The sequence below is a fragment of the Hemibagrus wyckioides genome, linkage group LG22 (assembly GCF_019097595.1).
Source record: "Hemibagrus wyckioides isolate EC202008001 linkage group LG22, SWU_Hwy_1.0, whole genome shotgun sequence".
Lineage (NCBI taxonomy): Eukaryota > Metazoa > Chordata > Actinopteri > Siluriformes > Bagridae > Hemibagrus > Hemibagrus wyckioides.
In genome coordinates, this window is record NC_080731.1 from 21,131,366 (window position 1) to 21,148,865 (window position 17,500).

Below are 17,500 nucleotides of genomic sequence, written 5' to 3' on the forward strand. Positions count from 1 at the left end.
CACAGCCTGTCTCACACCACCTCTCACAGCCTGTCTCACACCACCTCTCACAGCCTGTCTCACACCACCTCTCACAGCCTGTCTCACACCACCTCTCACAGCCTGTCTCACACCACCTCTCACACCACGTCTCACACCACCTCTCACACCACCTCTCACAGCCTGTCTCACACCACCTCTCACAGCCTGTCTCAAACCACCTCTCACAGCCTGTCTCACACCACGTCTCACAGCCTGTCTCACACCACCTCTCACAGCCTGTCTCACACCACCTCTCACAGCCTGTCTCACACCACCTCTCACAGCCTGTCTCACACCACCTCTCACAGCCTGTCTCACACCACCTCTCACAGCCTGTCTCACACCACCTCTCACAGCCTGTCTCACACCACCTCTCATAGCCTGTCTCACACCACGTCTCACACCACCTCTCACACCACCTCTCACAGCCTGTCTCACACCACGTCTCACACCACCTCTCACAGCCTGTCTCACACCACCTCTCACAGCCTGTCTCACACCACCTCTCACAGCCTGTCTCACACCACCTCTCATAGCCTGTCTCACACCACATCTCACAACCTGTCTGTCTCAAACCATGTCTCATACCCTGTCTCACACCACCTCTCATAGCCTGTCTCACACCACCTCTCACAGCCTGTCTCACACCACCTCTCACAGCCTGTCTCACACCACCTCTCACAGCCTGTCTCACACCACCTCTCACAGCCTGTCTCACACCACCTCTCACAGCCTGTCTCACACCACCTCTCACAGCCTGTCTCACACCACCTCTCACAGCCTGTCTCACACCACCTCTCACAGCCTGTCTCACCACATCTCACAACCTGTCTGTCTCAAACCATGTCTCATACCCTGTCTCACACCACGTCTCACACCATGTCTCACACCACGTCTCACACCATGTCTCACACCATGTCTCACACCATGTCTCATATTCCGTCTCACACCATGTCCCATAACCTGTCTCACACCCTGTCTCATATCGTCTCACACCACATCTCCCACCCTGTCTGTGTCTCTGCCTGTAGTTATACAGGTGTGATGTCTGCAGCGTGGTCCTGAACCCCATCACAGTGCTGAGTGCAGCCGGTGTCTCACACCACAGCCCCCCAGATGCACCGTGTGTATGTGTGTGTGAGTCTGATAACGAGCGGTGTGCGGTTCAGAGAGGACACTGTGCATTCCTAATGACCCCCCCCCCAAATCGCTCCCCAACCTGTGTGTAGCATTTAACACACTCACTCACTGAGAAAAACCAAACCCTCCTGTTCCCATGGTGCCTTCTCTATCATTCTCCACTCGTCTCATTGTCTCTCGGTCTGTCTGTGTCTGTCTGTGTGTGTGTGTGTGTCTCTCTCTCTCTCTGCATGCCTCTGAGTGTGTGATTAAGATGCAGGTGAAATTGCTTATGCAGTCTAACATTTCGCACAAATCTCTAGAACAGAAACTCTTTTATTAAAGTCCAAGAGGGGCCTCTCTCTCTCTCTCTCTCTCTCCAAAGAAAGAGCAAATGCAAAAGCAAGAACAAACACACACACAAATAAAATACAAAAGAGAATGAGATAGAAAGCATGAAGCTGGACAATACACACACACTGGCCTTCAGGTTGTCCAGAACGACATGAATCACACACAAAAGCACAACACACACACACCAGGGTCTCATTAAAAAATAAAAAAGCAGACATCCTGAACAGATCAGGAGAGGAATGAAAAGCCTGGATGGGCGTGCACGCGCGCGCGCACACACAATCATTATGTCAGTCAGATTTACAGCTACAACAAAATCTAACTTCATCAGGAATGTGTGTGTTTTTGTTCCTGAAAGCCGGATGTGTTTGTTAGAGATCAGCAGGAAGAGCTGCTGCTACTCACCCCGGGGTTGAGTGTGTGAAGAAAAGGATGATAACGGCAGGGAAGGCTGAAGTCGCTTACAAAGCCAGCGTGTGTGTGTGTGTGTGTGTGTGCAGCAAGAAGAGTTTGCTTTCCTCTCCTGTATTTTTAGTAACAGCGGATCAGCTCAGCTCTCCTCTCCAGTCCAGTCCAGTCTCCCCAGTTCACCTTCTCTAACACACCTCCATTACACCATGCCAACTGACCACCGCGAACCTCATCCTTTTTACATTAATCCACGTCCTCCGCCGCCCGGGCCTTCTCTGTGTGTGTGTGTGTGTGTGTGTGTGTTGTAGTCTGTCTTATTTTCTCCCACCAGCCGTCGCCCATTAGAACCGAGCCTGTCCCTTTAAATATCAACACTTCCGCGTTCAGCTGCGAAAACGACTACAGGGGCGGGGGCGAATAGAACAGCTGAAGCGCTCTCACGCACGCGATTGGCTAAGAGTCAAACATGCACAGCCAATGAGCGCTCCGGTCCGGGAGCGTCGTTTGCATATGCTCGCATTCACCGTAATATATTCAAACGTCGCCGGAACGGATTGGCTGCGCCGCTTTGTGACGTAAGGGCGTAGCCACGTGCTGCGGAATGGAACGGGAAGAGTGAAGTGGGAAGAATAGAGATAAACGTTAGGATGAATTTATTTTAGATTAAATTAAACTGATTAATTAAACTTAAATCTAAACCTAACCTCTGTGTGTTTACAGTGTACTAGTTATTACATTACCCGATTAACTCCATTACTACATTCATCACCTTTATATAGTACACGGGTTTATCGGGGCTGACTATCACACACGTCACTGTAAAGGTGCACGCGCCGCGCATAAGTATTGGCACCTCTCTGTCGATCTGTCTACCTGTCTCTCTGTGTCTCTGGTAGTACCTCAAGTAGCAAAGGCTACAGCAGGGGGCAGAGCTTTCTCTTACAAAGCCCCACAGTTATGGACCAGCCTTCAGATTAGTAATATCTTTCTCTCTGTGGAGCTATACACCCCGCTCCTGAGCTCCCAGTGTTTGCCAGTTTCCAGTGTGACCACTGCCCTACCCCTGGTCAGAGTCTCGTCGCTTGGTGGTGCCCACTGATGCTGTGGATGGATCTGTGTGGCCCAGGAGACAGCCATGGACAGAGCCACTTGGGGACTTTCACACCATCACAGATCTGCCATTTCATCTGTCAGCCAGTGACAGCAAAGAACTAGTGTTTATAATGACCTTAGAAACTACACTGACCTAATAGTTCCTCATGGGTCATTGATTGCTGTTGCAGAAAGGACATTAATCAGCTACAGTTACATTATTTTCTGTTTAGTGTCACCCAAATGAGGATGGGGTCCCTTCTGAGCCTGGTTCCTCTCAAGGTTTCTTCCTCGCCACAGGCTTGCTCATTAGGGATAAAATAGGGATAAAATAGTTTAATAATTAAATTTAATAATTTATTCTTATTTTGAGTTATTTAGTTTTTTATTTTTATGTTCCCCTCCCCTTTCTCTGTTTCTTTTGTAAAGCTGCTTTGAGACAATGTTCATTGTAAAAGGTGCTATACAAAATAAATTGAATTGAATTGTCTCTCTGTCCATCTGTCTCTCTCTGTCAATCTGTCTCTCTCTGTCCTTCTGTCTACCTGTCTTTCTCTGTCCCTCTGTCTACCTGTCTCTCTCTGTCCCTCTGTCTCTCTCTGTCCATCTGTCTACCTGTCTCTCTCTGTCCATCTGTCTACCTGTCTCTCTCTGTCCATCTGTCTACCTGTCCATCTGTCCCTCTCTGTCTACCTGTCTCTGTGTCTCTTTGTCCACCTGTCTCTCTGTCTACCTGTCTCTGTCCCCCCTCTCTGTGTCTCTGTCCCCCCTCTCTGTCTCTCTGTCCCTCTCTCTCTCTGTCACTCTGACCCTCTCTCTCCGTCTCTCTGCGCCCCCCCACCTCTGTCTCTCTATCCCTCTGTCCATCTGTCTGTCTCTTTATCCATCTGTCTCTCTGTCCATCTTTCTTTCTTTCTTTCTTTCTTTCTTTCTTTCTTTCTTTCTTTCTTTCTTTGTATATCTGCATTGCACAATATTACACAAGTGTGTCCAGTGTAGAGTTGTGTAGAATTATGCAAAGCAGCGGCTTCCTCAAATCTTTTAAAGACACAGATCCTTTAACTGTCTTTAAAAGTCTGCATACCCAGACTGTGAGTGTGTGTATCAGTGTGTGTGTGTGTGTGTGTGTGTGTGTGTGTGTGAGTCTTCCATCTAATCCACTGTTGTTCTCCATCATTACTTTATACACACCCACAGGGGAAGCGCCGGCTCACAGTGACGTCATCAGAGAACCTTGAATCCTGCCTGTTGTAGCCACGTCTGACCGCTAGATGGCGCACGCGCACTTTAAAACTCTCAAGTGTCCCTGATTCACAACTAAAAGTGTTATGATTATTATTACTAACAGAAATCATCATGCAGAAGCAGATAAGTGAATGTTTTACAATAACTGCATGATAAATATTCTATAAAGTAGTAATTTATTTGGAATGTATGTATTGTAAGGGTTGTATTTTTATTAGAGCTTTATTTCATATAATTTTGGATATTTTATAGCAAAATAAGTGTGTTTAATTATCCTAACACACAACAGCCTGGTGTATAACAATATTTTATTGACATTTCACACACTACATTACGTTACATGTGCACGCGCATGTGCACGCGCATTACATCACATCTCTCAAATAACTACATTATAAAGTGCACAACAAGCAGGAGAAGTCTGTGTTTGCTTATTTACTGCTAAAATATTAGCATATATGACGTAACATCGGTGTAAAGAGCGTTAAAAAAGCAGAAAACTCGGAGTTTCTATCGTCATTTATTCAGCAGGTGCTCGCGTGCCTTCACCTGTGCGCGTGAAAGTTAGTGATTGATCCAGCGCGCGCTTCACCCCTCCCCTTCGCGCAGAGCGGAGCAGCTGATTGGCTGTTGTGTCTGTCAGTAAGAGTAACGCCTGTCCTCGTCTCCCCTCAGAGAGAGAGAGAGAGAGAGAGCGGCTCTGCTCCCGGTGTTCATCATGAGCTCGGCTCACAGCGGGACATTTCCTCTCACCTCCGCGCTCTCCAGCACTTCACGGAGCTGACCCTCATGCTCGGATTATTCCTCACATTCCGCTCAAAGTTTATAAACTTATTTGGTGAGGTGACGCGCTCACTAAGGGGACACAAATCTCAGCCGGCGTTATGTCACTGCTCTGCGTCCGAGGTGAGTGACTCACTGAGCCGGTCACGGAGTCGGCTCTTCACACGATACAGACCTCTCACTCAACTTTTTCTTTTTTTTTTCCACAAAGAAAATTCATAATTAAAATATTTCATTGTTTTATCACGATATCCTGTAGATTGCAGATAAGCAGCACAAGCTATAGAAAACACTCTGATTTGAAGAGAAAGTCTTGCGCGATATAACGGTCCGTATTTCAGATCGCTTTGTAGTGATTCGTTTGATGAATCGATTCATTCATGCATCAATAAAAGGTTTCGAATCGACTCCTTTATCGTGTCCAGAGCGTTGTAAATGTTGTGAAAAATGCAGTTTTAATCGGAGAACAGCCTTGCGGTTGTTGGGCTAACATAATAAAGCTGTTTACTGTTATTATTTAATTCATTATTTAATTACAGCCGGAATCCGATGCTTTCTTTGTCTGATGTGTGTGCTATACAGGATGATCCGGATTTATTTCTCTGACCTCTGTGCCACGGTAGACAGACAGGTCTAATACAGATGTGTGTAATACAGATGTGTGTGATACAGATGCAGCAGCTTCACTCTGCAGTAGTGAATCACATCCTCAGCAGATCTGAGAAGAGTCAGAAACTAATCAGTGACAAGTCTCAGCCTCAGACCACTCACAGATCATTCTGTTTCTGTGTGTGTGTGTGTGTGTGTGTGTGTGTGTGTGTGTGTGTGTGTGAGAGAGAGACGGAGCCACATGTTCATCAACAAGGAATCCCTGTGTGTGAGGTGGACACACCCTGGTCTTCCTCCTGGTTCATCACACAGCACCGTGCACACACTCATTCACACCTTGGGGCAGATTAGTGAAGACACATCTCATACTGCCCTGTTTTTGGCAGGTGTGAGGAAACCTACAGGGACATGGGGAGAATGACCACACAGAAGCCTCCGGTCATCTCTTACCACAAATAGCTGCTGTGTTACTTTACCACATGCCACGCCCACTTCACATCGCTGACCTTTATTTCACCTCCTGACAAGGAGTGAATTCTGGGTAATTAATGGATCACTGGATTCTTTCGGTCAGTCAGTCGGTCACTTAGTCAGTCAGTCAGTCAGTCAAACAGTCAATCAGTTGGTCAACAAATCACTCAGTCAGTCAGTCAGTCAGTTGGTCAGTTGGTCACTTAGTCAGTCAGACAGTCAATCAGTTGGTCAACAAGTCAGTCGGTCATTTGGTCAGTCAATCAGTTGGTCATTCAGTCAGTCGGTCAGTCAGTCAATCAGTAGGTCACTTAGTCAGTCAGTCAGGCAGTCAATCAGTTGGTCAACAAGTCACTCAGTCAGTCACTCACTCACTCAGTCAGTAGGTCAGTCAGTCAGTAGGTCGGTCAGTCAGTAGATCAGTCAGTAGATAAGTCAGTCTATCAGTCAGTAGATCAGTCAGTAGGTAGGTCAGTCAGTTAGTAGATCAGTCAGTCGGTCAGTCAGTCAGTCAGTAGGTCAGTCAGTAGGTAGGTCAGTCAGTTAGTAGATCAGTCAGACACTCAGTCAGACAGTCAGTCAGACAGACAGTCAGTCAGTCAGTCAGTCACTCAGTCAGACAGTCAGTCAGTCAGACAGTCAGTCAGTCAGTCACTCAGTCAGACAGTCAGTCAGTCAGTCAGTCAGTCAGTCACTCAGTCAGTCACTCAGTCAGTCACTCAGTCAGTCAGACAGTCAGTCAGTCAGTCAGACAGTCAGTCAGTCACTCACTCACTCACTCAGTCAGTCAGTCAGTCAGTCACTCAGTCAGTCACTCAGTCAGTCAGTCACTCAGTCAGTCACTCAGTCAGTCACTCAGTCAGTCAGTCAGTCAGTCACTCAGTCAGTCAGTCAGTCAGTCAGTCAGTCACTCAGTCAGACAGTCAGTCAGACACTCAGTCACTCAGTCAGACAGTCAGTCAGTCAGACAGTCAGACAGTCAGTCAGTCAGTCACTCAGTCAGACAGTCACTCAGTCAGTCACTCAGTCAGACAGTCACTCAGTCAGACAGTCACTCAGTCAGACAGTCACTCAGTCAGTCAGTCACTCAGTCAGTCACTCAGTCAGTCAGTCAGTCAGACAGTCAGTCAATCAGTCAGACACTCAGTCAGTCACTCAGTCACTCAGTCAGTCAGACACTCAGTCAGTCAGACAGTCAGTCAGACAGTCAGTCAGACAGTCAGACAGTCAGACAGTCAGTCAGACAGTCAGACAGTCACTCAGTCAGTCAGACAGTCAGACAGACAGTCAGTCAGTCACTCAGTCAGTCAGTCAGACAGTCAGTCAGTCAGTCAGACAGTCAGTCAGTCAGTCAGTCAGTCACTCAGTCACTCAGTCAGTCACTCAGTCACTCAGTCAGACACTCAGCCAGACACTCAGTCAGTCAGTCAGTCACTCAGTCAGTCACTCAGTCACTCAGTCAGTCACTCAGTCAGTCAGTCAGTCACTCAGTCAGTCAGTCACTCAGTCAGACAGTCAGTCAGACACTCAGTCAGTCAGTCAGTCAGTCAGACAGTCAGTCAGTCAGACAGTCAGTCAGACAGTCACTCAGTCAGTCAGTCAGTCAGACAGTCACTCAGTCAGACAGTCAGTCAGTCAGACAGTCAGTCAGACAGTCAGTCAGTCACTCAGTCACTCAGTCAGACAGTCAGTCAGACACTCAGTCAGTCAGTCAGACAGTCAGTCACTCAGTCAGTCAGACAGTCAGTCAGTCAGTCACTCATTCAGTCAGTCAGTCAGTCAGTCAGACACTGTCAGTCAGTCATTCATTCAGTCAGTCAGTCAGTCACTGTTAGTCAGTCAGTCACTCAGTCAGTCAGTCAGTCAGTCAGACAGTCAGTCAGTCACTCAGACAGTCAGTCAGACAGTCAGTCAGACAGTCAGTCAGTCAGTCAGTCAGACACTCAGTCAGTCACTCAGTCAGTCACTCAGTCAGTCAGACAGTCACTCAGACACTCAGTCAGTCACTCAGACACTCAGTCAGTCAGTCAGACACTCAGTCAGTCAGACACTCAGTCAGTCAGACAGTCAGTCAGTCAGTCAGTCAGACACTCAGTCAGTCAGTCATTCATTCAGTCACTCAGTCAGTCAGTCACTCAGTCAGTCAGTCAGTCAGTCAGACAGTCAGTCAGACACTCAGTCAGACAGTCAGTCAGTCAGTCAGTCAGTCAGTCAGACACTCAGTCAGTCAGTCAGTCAGACACTCAGTCAGACACTCAGTCAGTCACTCAGTCAGTCACTCAGTCAGTCACTCAGTCAGTCAGACAGTCACTCAGACACTCAGATACTCAGTCAGTCAGTCAGACAGTCAGACACTCAGTCAGTCAGACAGTCAGTCAGACACTCAGTCAGTCAGTCATTCATTCAGTCACTCAGTCAGTCAGTCAGTCACTCAGTCAGTCACTCAGTCAGTCACTCAGTCAAACAGTCATTCAGACACTCAGACAGTCACTCAGTCAGTCAGTCAGTCAGTCAGTCAGTCACTCAGTCAGTCAGTCAGTCAGTCAGACACTCAGTCACTCAGTCAGTCAGTCAGACACTCAGTCAGTCAGTCAGTCAGTCAGTCAGACACTCAGTCACTCAGTCACTCAGTCAGACAGTCAGTCAGTCAGTCAGACAGTCAGTCACTCAGTCAGACAGTCAGTCACTCAGTCAGTCACTCAGTCAGTCACTCAGTCAGTCAGTCACTCAGTCACTCAGTCAGTCAGTCACTCAGTCAGTCAGTCACTCAGTCAGACAGTCACTCAGTCAGTCAGTCACTCAGTCAGACAGTCTGTCAGTCAGACAGTCTGTCAGTCAGTCAGTCAGTCAGACAGTCAGTCAGTCACTCAGTCAGACAGTCAGTCGGTCAGTCGGTCAGTGAGATATTTAATGGCAGAGAGCTGGTATCTGCTCTGTGTTTCTCCTCCTGGTCTTTGATGTGGATCAGAGGTTAAAGCAGCACTCAGACATCTGGGCAGAATAAAGAGATATTTTGAGAACGACAGACAAAAAGAACATAAAGGCCTTGTGCTGTTCATTATCCTGATCAGATAGAGAGAACTCTGTATTGTGTGTCTGCTCTTTTCATCCAGCCTGATACACACACACACACACACCATCACTTCTACACTACACACACACACACACACCATCACTTCTACACTACACACGCACACACACACCATCACTTCTACACTACACACACACACACACACCATCACTTCTACACTACACACACACACACACCATCACTTCTACACTACACACACACACACACCATCACTTCTACACTACACACACACACACACACCATCACTTCTACACTACACACACACACACACACCATCACTTCTACACTACACACACACACACACACCATCACTTCTACACTACACACACACACACACACCATCACTTCTCCACTACACACACACACACACACACACACCATCACTTCTACACTACACACACACACACACACACACACACCATCACTTCTCCACTACACACACACACACACACACACACCATCACTTCTCCACTACACACACACACACACACACACCATCACTTCTCCACTACATACACACACGCACACACACACACACACACACACCATCACTTCTCCACTACACACACACACACACACACACACACCATCACTTCTACACTACACACACACACACACCATCACTTCTACACTACACACACACACACCATCACTTCTACACTACACACACACACACACACACACACACACACCATCACTTCTACACTACACACACACACACCATCACTTCTACACTACACACACACACACACCATCATTTCTACACTACACACACACACACCATCACTTCTACACTACACACACACACACACCATCATTTCTACACTACACACACACACACACCATCACTTCTACACTACACACACACACACACCATCACTTCTACACTACACACACACACACCATCACTTCTACACTACACACACACACACACACACCATCACTTCTACACACACACACACACACACCATCACTTCTACACACACACACACACCATCACTTCTACACTACACACACACACACCATCACTTCTACACTACACACACACACACCATCACTTCTACACTACACACACACACACCATCACTTCTGCACACACACACACACACACACACACACACCATCACTTCTACACTACACACACACACACCATCACTTCTACACACACACACACACACACATCCCATCACTACTACACTACACTACACACACACACACACACCATCACTTCTACACACACACACACACACCATCACTTCTACACACACACACACACCATCACTTCTACACACACACACACACCATCACTTCTACACACACACACACACACACACACACACCATCACTTCTACACTACACACACACACACACCATCACTTCTACACACACACACCATCACTTCTACACTACACACACACACACACCATCACTTCTACACACACACACACACACACACACACACACACCATCACTTCTACACACACACACACACACACCATCACTTCTACACTACACACACACACACACACACCATCACTTCTACACTACACACACACACACACACACACCATCAATTCTACACACACACCATCACTTCTACACTACCCACACACACCATCACTTCTACACTACACACACACACACACACACACCATCACTTCTACACTACACACACACACACACACACACACCATCACTTCTACACTACACACACACACACACACCATCACTTCTACACTACACACACACACACACACACACCATCACTTCTACACTACACACACACACACCATCACTTCTACACTACACACACACACACACCATCATTTCTACACTACACACACACACACACACACCATCACTTCTACACTACACACACACACACACCATCATTTCTACACTACACACACACACACCATCACTTCTACACTACACACACACACACCATCACTTCTACACTACACACACACACACCATCACTTCTACACTACACACACACACACACCATCACTTCTACACTACACACACACACACACCATCACTTCTACACTACACACACACACACACCATCACTTCTACACTACACACACACACACACCATCACTTCTACACTATACACACACACACCATCACTTCTACACTACACACACACACACACACACCATCACTTCTACACACACACACACACACACCATCACTTCTACACTACACACACACACACCATCACTTCTACACTACACACACACACACCATCACTTCTGCACACACACACACACACACACACACCATCACTTCTACACTACACACACACACACACACACACACACCATCACTTCTACACACACACACACACCATCACTTCTACACTACACACACACACACACACACACACCCCATCACTTCTACACTACACACACACACACACACACACCATCACTTCTACACTACACTACACACACACACACACACACACACACCATCACTTCTACACACACACACACACACCATCACTTCTACACGAACACACACACACACCATCACTTCTACACGAACACACACACACACCATCACTTCTCCATTACACACACACACACACACCATCACTTCTCCACTACACACACACACACACACACCATCACTTCTCCACTACACACACACACTTTACCAACAATTTTATTCCTCCATCTTCATTGAAAATACACCTCACCTCTGTGTGTGTGTGTGTGTGTGTGTGGTGTGTGTGTGTAACCAACCTGTGGCTGTGTGTGGAGTGAAATTGTGTCCTAAACCACATGGTCACAAACGCGTGACATCACACTCTGACTTCTATCAGCCTGGACGCTGCAGAGCTGAACGTGGTGTGATGGACAGATTTCACCAAAACATCTGGAGGAAAAGCAGCTGTTTTTCTCATGCCCTCTTATAAACTCCAGTCTTTAGATGAAAGGATCTCAGAGTCTTCATGGATTCAGAAGTGTGTTAATTGATTAATTGTGTGAAGTGGGCACTGAGGTCCAGCAGGAAGCCCCCGGTGATGAGATCTTGCACCCACAAAGACCTAACGCTTGCACCTGAAACCCTCTGACGTAGCTCTGTGGTAGACTTTCAGAAGAAAGAGGAAAAAAAAACGTTCCTGAAAGTCTGCTGATGAGATTCGAAACCCAGAGCCCGAGATTAGAGAGAAGCAGCTGATTTACTGCAGCTGGAGGGAAAAGTGTCTTCAGCTCTACAGGGAGATCTGAGACGAGTCTCTGATGAGACAGACGCCTGGACATTGGACACCGGACACTGGACAGCAAAAAGCTGGGTTGTTCTGGGGGAATATTAGCTACATATGATGGAGGAAAACTAATGCAACCTGCTAGTCATGCTGTTGAAATAACACACACACACACGGTCAGTACAGAGTGTGGAGGATTCCCATGCCGGCTCTGGGGGAGAGGGACGGGAGAATCCGAGTAATCCTCATTCCATCTGGTGTCTCACACACACACACACACACACACACACACACACACACTGTCACAGTGTTTTACAGTTCTCTTGCTGTTCCCTTAATAATTTTTTCACCCCACTGCTCTGTGGAATGCTCAGATCTGATTGGTCATGTGCTTGTTCCCATAGCAACAGCTCATATGCAGGACACACCTCCTAAACAGATAAAAATAGTTAATGTGTGTGTGTGTGTGTGGAAGGAGTCTCCAGTGTCAGTGCTGTGTATCAGTCGGATGTGTCCCGGAGGGGCCTGTCGCATCCTGTTGCGCTCTCTCTCTCTTTCTTTCTCTCTCTCTCTCACACACACACACAGCCCAATTATCCCACAGCGTTGGCGTGTTTCATGGGGACGTGAGGACGTGACGCCGCTCTCGACTGATGTTAAACGTCAGTCTGTCAGAATGAAGTTTCTCCCAGCAGCATGCCGACTTCACGGGGAAAACTCTTAGACTTTATTAAACGTTGTTTTATCAGAGTGCTGCTCATTAGCACAGCATCCATCACCTGGATCAGTCTGTGTGTGTGTGTGTGTGTGTGTGTGTGTGTGTGTGTGTGTGTGAGAGAGAGAGAGATGGTACACAGTGGAACAGAATGTGATTCTATATCAGTGGCTATGATGCACGACAGGTCCCACCCCTTTCTCTTACACAGGCCACACCCCTTTCTCTTACACTGGCCATGCCCCTTTCTCTTACATTGGTCATGACCCTTTCTCATACACAGGCCCCGCCCCTTTCTCTTACACAGGCCCCGCCCCTTTCTCTTACACAGGCCCCGTCCCTTTCTCTTACACTGGCCATGCCCCTTTCTCTTACACTGGTTATGTCTCTTTCTCATACACAGGCCACACTCTTTTCTCTTATACAGGCCTTGCCCCTATCTCTTACCTAGGCCTCACCCCAGGATCTGTTCCTTCATGAATATTCATCAGCTGTTTAAAGAGTGATGCTGTTGTGAATGATGTATTTCTTTAATAAACATGTAATAACATTGTTTATAATGCAGAGTGTAGAGATGTGTTTTAATAACACACACACATAATAATAATAATAATAACTGACCACACCTTCTCTTCTCTTACAGTGAAAAAGGCCAAACTGCACGGAGCTCCAGGTAACACACACACACACACACACACACACTCTGAATCGACTCTGAATCGACTCAGTGTAGTAAGTGAATCATACATGCAGAAAATACACACAGAAGTTCAACTAATGATATAATCATAGTTCTCCATGTTCTCCATGTTCTCTGGTTGCTCTGTGAGTGTTAACTGGTTTCTCTGAGTGTGTACTGGTTTCTCCACACACGTTAGTGATGACGTGTCTGAGGTACGTCTCACGTCTGGCAGAAATGATGATTTTGTGGAATGTCTCAGCTCTACTGTGCAGAGTGAAACCAAACCAAAACCACACAGAAACTGCTTTGATTCAGTCTGTACACACAGGTGTAGCATCCTGTACACACACACACACACACACACACACAGATGGAGCCTGGCATGAGGTGTGTGTATGTGTATGTTTATCAGCACTGAAATGTTGATGAAAGTTCTGAAGATGAAGAGTTGTTTAAGCGTAAAATGAAGAGACGTATCAGCTGTGTGTGTGTGTGTGTGTGTGTGTATGTGTGTGTTTGGCCTAGTTATGCAGTGATCTGGTTTACTGGTTAGCCAGAGGGCACGTCTTCCTCTCATGGGGAACAAAAGTCTCTAATAAACCCCAATTATCATTTCTCTCTCCTCACTTTATCACTCTGTCTGTCTAATCTGTCTGTCTGTCTCTGTTTGTCTCTCTGTTTGTCTCTCTGTCTGTCTTTCTGACTGTCTGTCTCTCTGTCTGTCTCTTTCCTTGTCTGTCTGTCTCGGTGTCTGTCTGTCTGTCTGTCTCTGTCTGTCTGTCTGTCTGACTGTCTCGGTGTCTGTCTGTCTGTCTCTGTCTGTCTTGTCTCTCTGTCTCTCTGTCTCTCTTTGTTGCTGTACTCCTCTCACCTCCAGCTCCAGATGACCTGAGGAGGATGTACAGTCTCTGTATTTATAGTCTGTTACTTTTATTCCTGCCTTAGTGGAGATCCATGCTGAGTAGTCATGTTTCCTGGTTCAGTGTTTCCTGGTTCAGTATTTCCTGGTTCTGGTTTACTGGTTCAGTGTTTCCTGGTTCTGGTTTACTGGTTCAGTGTTTCCTGGTTCTGGTTTACTGGTTCAGTGTTTCCTGGTTCTGGTTTACTGGTTCAGTGTTTCCTGGTTCTGTGTTTCCTGGTTCTGGTTTCCTGGTTCTGTGTTTCCTTTTTCTATGTTTCCTGGTTCTGTGTTTCCTGGTTCTGTGTTTCCTGGTTCTGTGTTTCCTTTTTCTGTGTTTCCTGGTTCTGTGTTTCCTTTTTCTATGTTTCCTGGTTCTGTGTTTCCTGGTTCTGTGTTTCCTGGTTCTGTGTGTCCTTTATCTGTGTTTCCTGGTTCTGTGTTTCCTTTTTCTATGTTTCCTGGTTCTGTGTTTCCTGGTTCTGTGTTTCCTGGTTCTGTGTGTCCTTTATCTGTGTTTCCTGGTTCTGTGTTTCCTTTTTCTATGTTTCCTGGTTCTGTGTTTCCTGGTTCTGTGTTTCCTGGTTCTGTGTTTCCTTTTTCTATGTTTCCTGGTTCTGTGTTTCCTTTTTCTGTGTTTCCTGGTTCTGTGTTTCCTTTTTCTGTGTTTTCTGGTTATGTGTTTCCTGGTTCTGGTTTCCTGGTTCTGGTTTCCTGGTTCTGTGTTTCCTGGTTCTGGTTTACTGGTTCAGTGTTTCCTGGTTCTGGTTTACTGGTTCAGTGTTTCCTGGTTCTGTGTTTCCTGGTTCTGGTTTACTGGTTCAGTGTTTCCTGGTTCTGTGTTTCCTGGTTCTGGTTTACTGGTTCAGTGTTTCCTGGTTCTGGTTTACTGGTTCAGTGTTTCCTGGTTCTGTGTTTCTTGGTTCTGTGTTTACTTTTTCCGTGTTTCCTGGTTCTGTGTTTCCTTTTTCCGTGTTTCCTGATTCTGTGTTTACTTTTTCTGTGTTTCCTGGTTCTGTGTTTCCTGGTTCTGGTTTACTGGTTCAGTGTTTCCTGGTTCTCTGTTTCCTGGTTCTGTGTTTACTTTTTCTGTGTTTCCTGGTTCTGTGTTTCCTTTTTCTGTGTTTCCTTTTTCTGTGTTTCCTGGTTCTGTGTTTCCTTTTTCTGTGTTTTCTGGTTCTGTGTTTCCGTTCTGGTTTCCTGGTTCTGTGTTTCATGGTTCTGTTTTCCTGGTTCTGTGTTTCCTTTTTCTGTGTTTCCTGGTTCTGTGTTTCCTGGTTCTGTGTGTCCTTTATCTGTGTTTCCTGGTTCTGTGTTTCCTTTTTCTATGTTTCCTGGTTCTGTGTTTCCTGGTTCTGTGTTTCCTGGTTCTGTGTTTCCTTTTTCTGTGTTTCCTGGTTCTGTGTTTCCTTTTTCTGTGTTTTCTGGTTCTGTGTTTCCTGATTCTGGTTTCCTGGTTCTGGTTTCCTGGTTCTGTGTTTCCTTTTTCTGTGTTTTCTGGTTCTGTGTTTCCCGGTTCTGTGTTTCCCGGTTCTGTGTTTCCCGGTTCTGTGTTTCCCGGTTCTGTGTTTCCTGGTTCTGTGTTTCCTGGTTCTGTGTTTACTTTTTCTGTGTTTCCTGGTTCTGTGTTTCCTGGTTCTGGTTTCCTGGTTCTGTGTTTCCCGATTCTGGTTTCCTGGTTCTGTGTTTCCTGGTTCTGGTTTCCTGATTCTGATTTCCTGGTTCTGTGTTTCCCGGTTCTGGTTTCCTGGTTCTGTGTTTCCTGGTTCTGTTTTCCTTGGTCTTACGGATTATCTTTGATAGCTTTGTTTAGCTGTGCTATGATCTCCATCATGGACTATAACATTAATCACACAATTGCTCCAAATATCTGTCTGTCTGTCCGTCTATCTATCTATCTATCTATCTATCTATCTATCTATCTATCTATCTATCTATCTATCTATCTATCTATCTATCTATCTATCTATCTATCTACCTACCATCTGTGTGTGTGTGTCTGTGTGCCAGTCTGTCTATGTTTCTGTCGATGTGTCTGTCTGACAGGTTTGATTAGACTGGGGTTGGAGTGTCTATCTGTCTCTCTGTCTGTCTGTCTGACAGGTTTGATTAGACTGGGGTTGGAGTGTCTATCTGTCTGTGTGTCTGTCTCTCTGCCTGTCTGTCTGATTAGACTGGGGTTGGAGTGTCTGTCTGTCTCTCTGCCTGTCTGTCTGACAGGTTTGATTAGACTGGGGTTGGAGTGTCTATCTGTCTGTGTGTCTGTCTCTCTGCCTGTCTGTCTGATTAGACTGGGGTTGGAGTGTCTGTCTGTCTCTCTGCCTGTCTGTCTGACAGGTTTGATTAGACTGGGGTTGGAGTGTCTATCTGTCTGTGTGTCTGTCTCTCTGCCTGTCTCTCTGATTAGATTGGGGTTGGAGTGTCTATCTGTCTGTGTGTCTGTCTCTCTGTCTGTCTGTCTGACAGGTTTGATTAGACTGGGGTTGGAGTGTCTATCTGTCTGTGTGTCTGTCTGACAGGTTTGATTAGACTGGGGTTGGAGTGTCTGTCTGTCTCTCTGCCTGTCTGTCTGACAGGTTTGATTAGACTGGGGTTGGAGTGTCTATCTGTCTGTGTGTCTGTCTCTCTGCCTGTCTGTCTGATTAGACTGGGGTTGGAGTGTCTGTCTGTCTCTCTGCCTGTCTGTCTGACAGGTTTGATTAGACTGGGGTTGGAGTGTCTATCTGTCTGTGTGTCTGTCTCTCTGCCTGTCTGTCTGATTAGATTGGGGTTGGAGTGTCTATCTGTCT

The 17,500-nt window shown here is 46.5% G+C and overlaps 2 protein-coding genes across 3 annotated transcripts in view; one reads left to right on the forward strand and one right to left on the reverse strand.

Annotated features, from left to right (window-relative positions):
- Nucleotides 1-2,284, reverse strand: part of LOC131343647 (atos homolog protein B) — an 18,895-nt gene extending 16,611 nt beyond the window's left edge. For both annotated transcript variants that reach the window (XM_058375471.1, XM_058375470.1), the window contains exon 1: nucleotides 1,900-2,284. The gene's annotated coding sequence lies outside the window, so the exon portion shown is untranslated. The remainder of the gene's footprint in view (nucleotides 1-1,899) is intronic.
- A 2,647-nt stretch (nucleotides 2,285-4,931) lies between these two features.
- LOC131343237 (protein unc-13 homolog B) overlaps nucleotides 4,932-17,500 on the forward strand; it is a 221,579-nt gene continuing 209,010 nt past the window's right edge. The window contains exons 1-2 of the mRNA XM_058374765.1: nucleotides 4,932-5,148; nucleotides 13,775-13,804. Coding sequence (XP_058230748.1) covers nucleotides 5,127-5,148; nucleotides 13,775-13,804 — 52 coding nt within the window. The 5' untranslated portion in view covers nucleotides 4,932-5,126. The remainder of the gene's footprint in view (nucleotides 5,149-13,774; nucleotides 13,805-17,500) is intronic.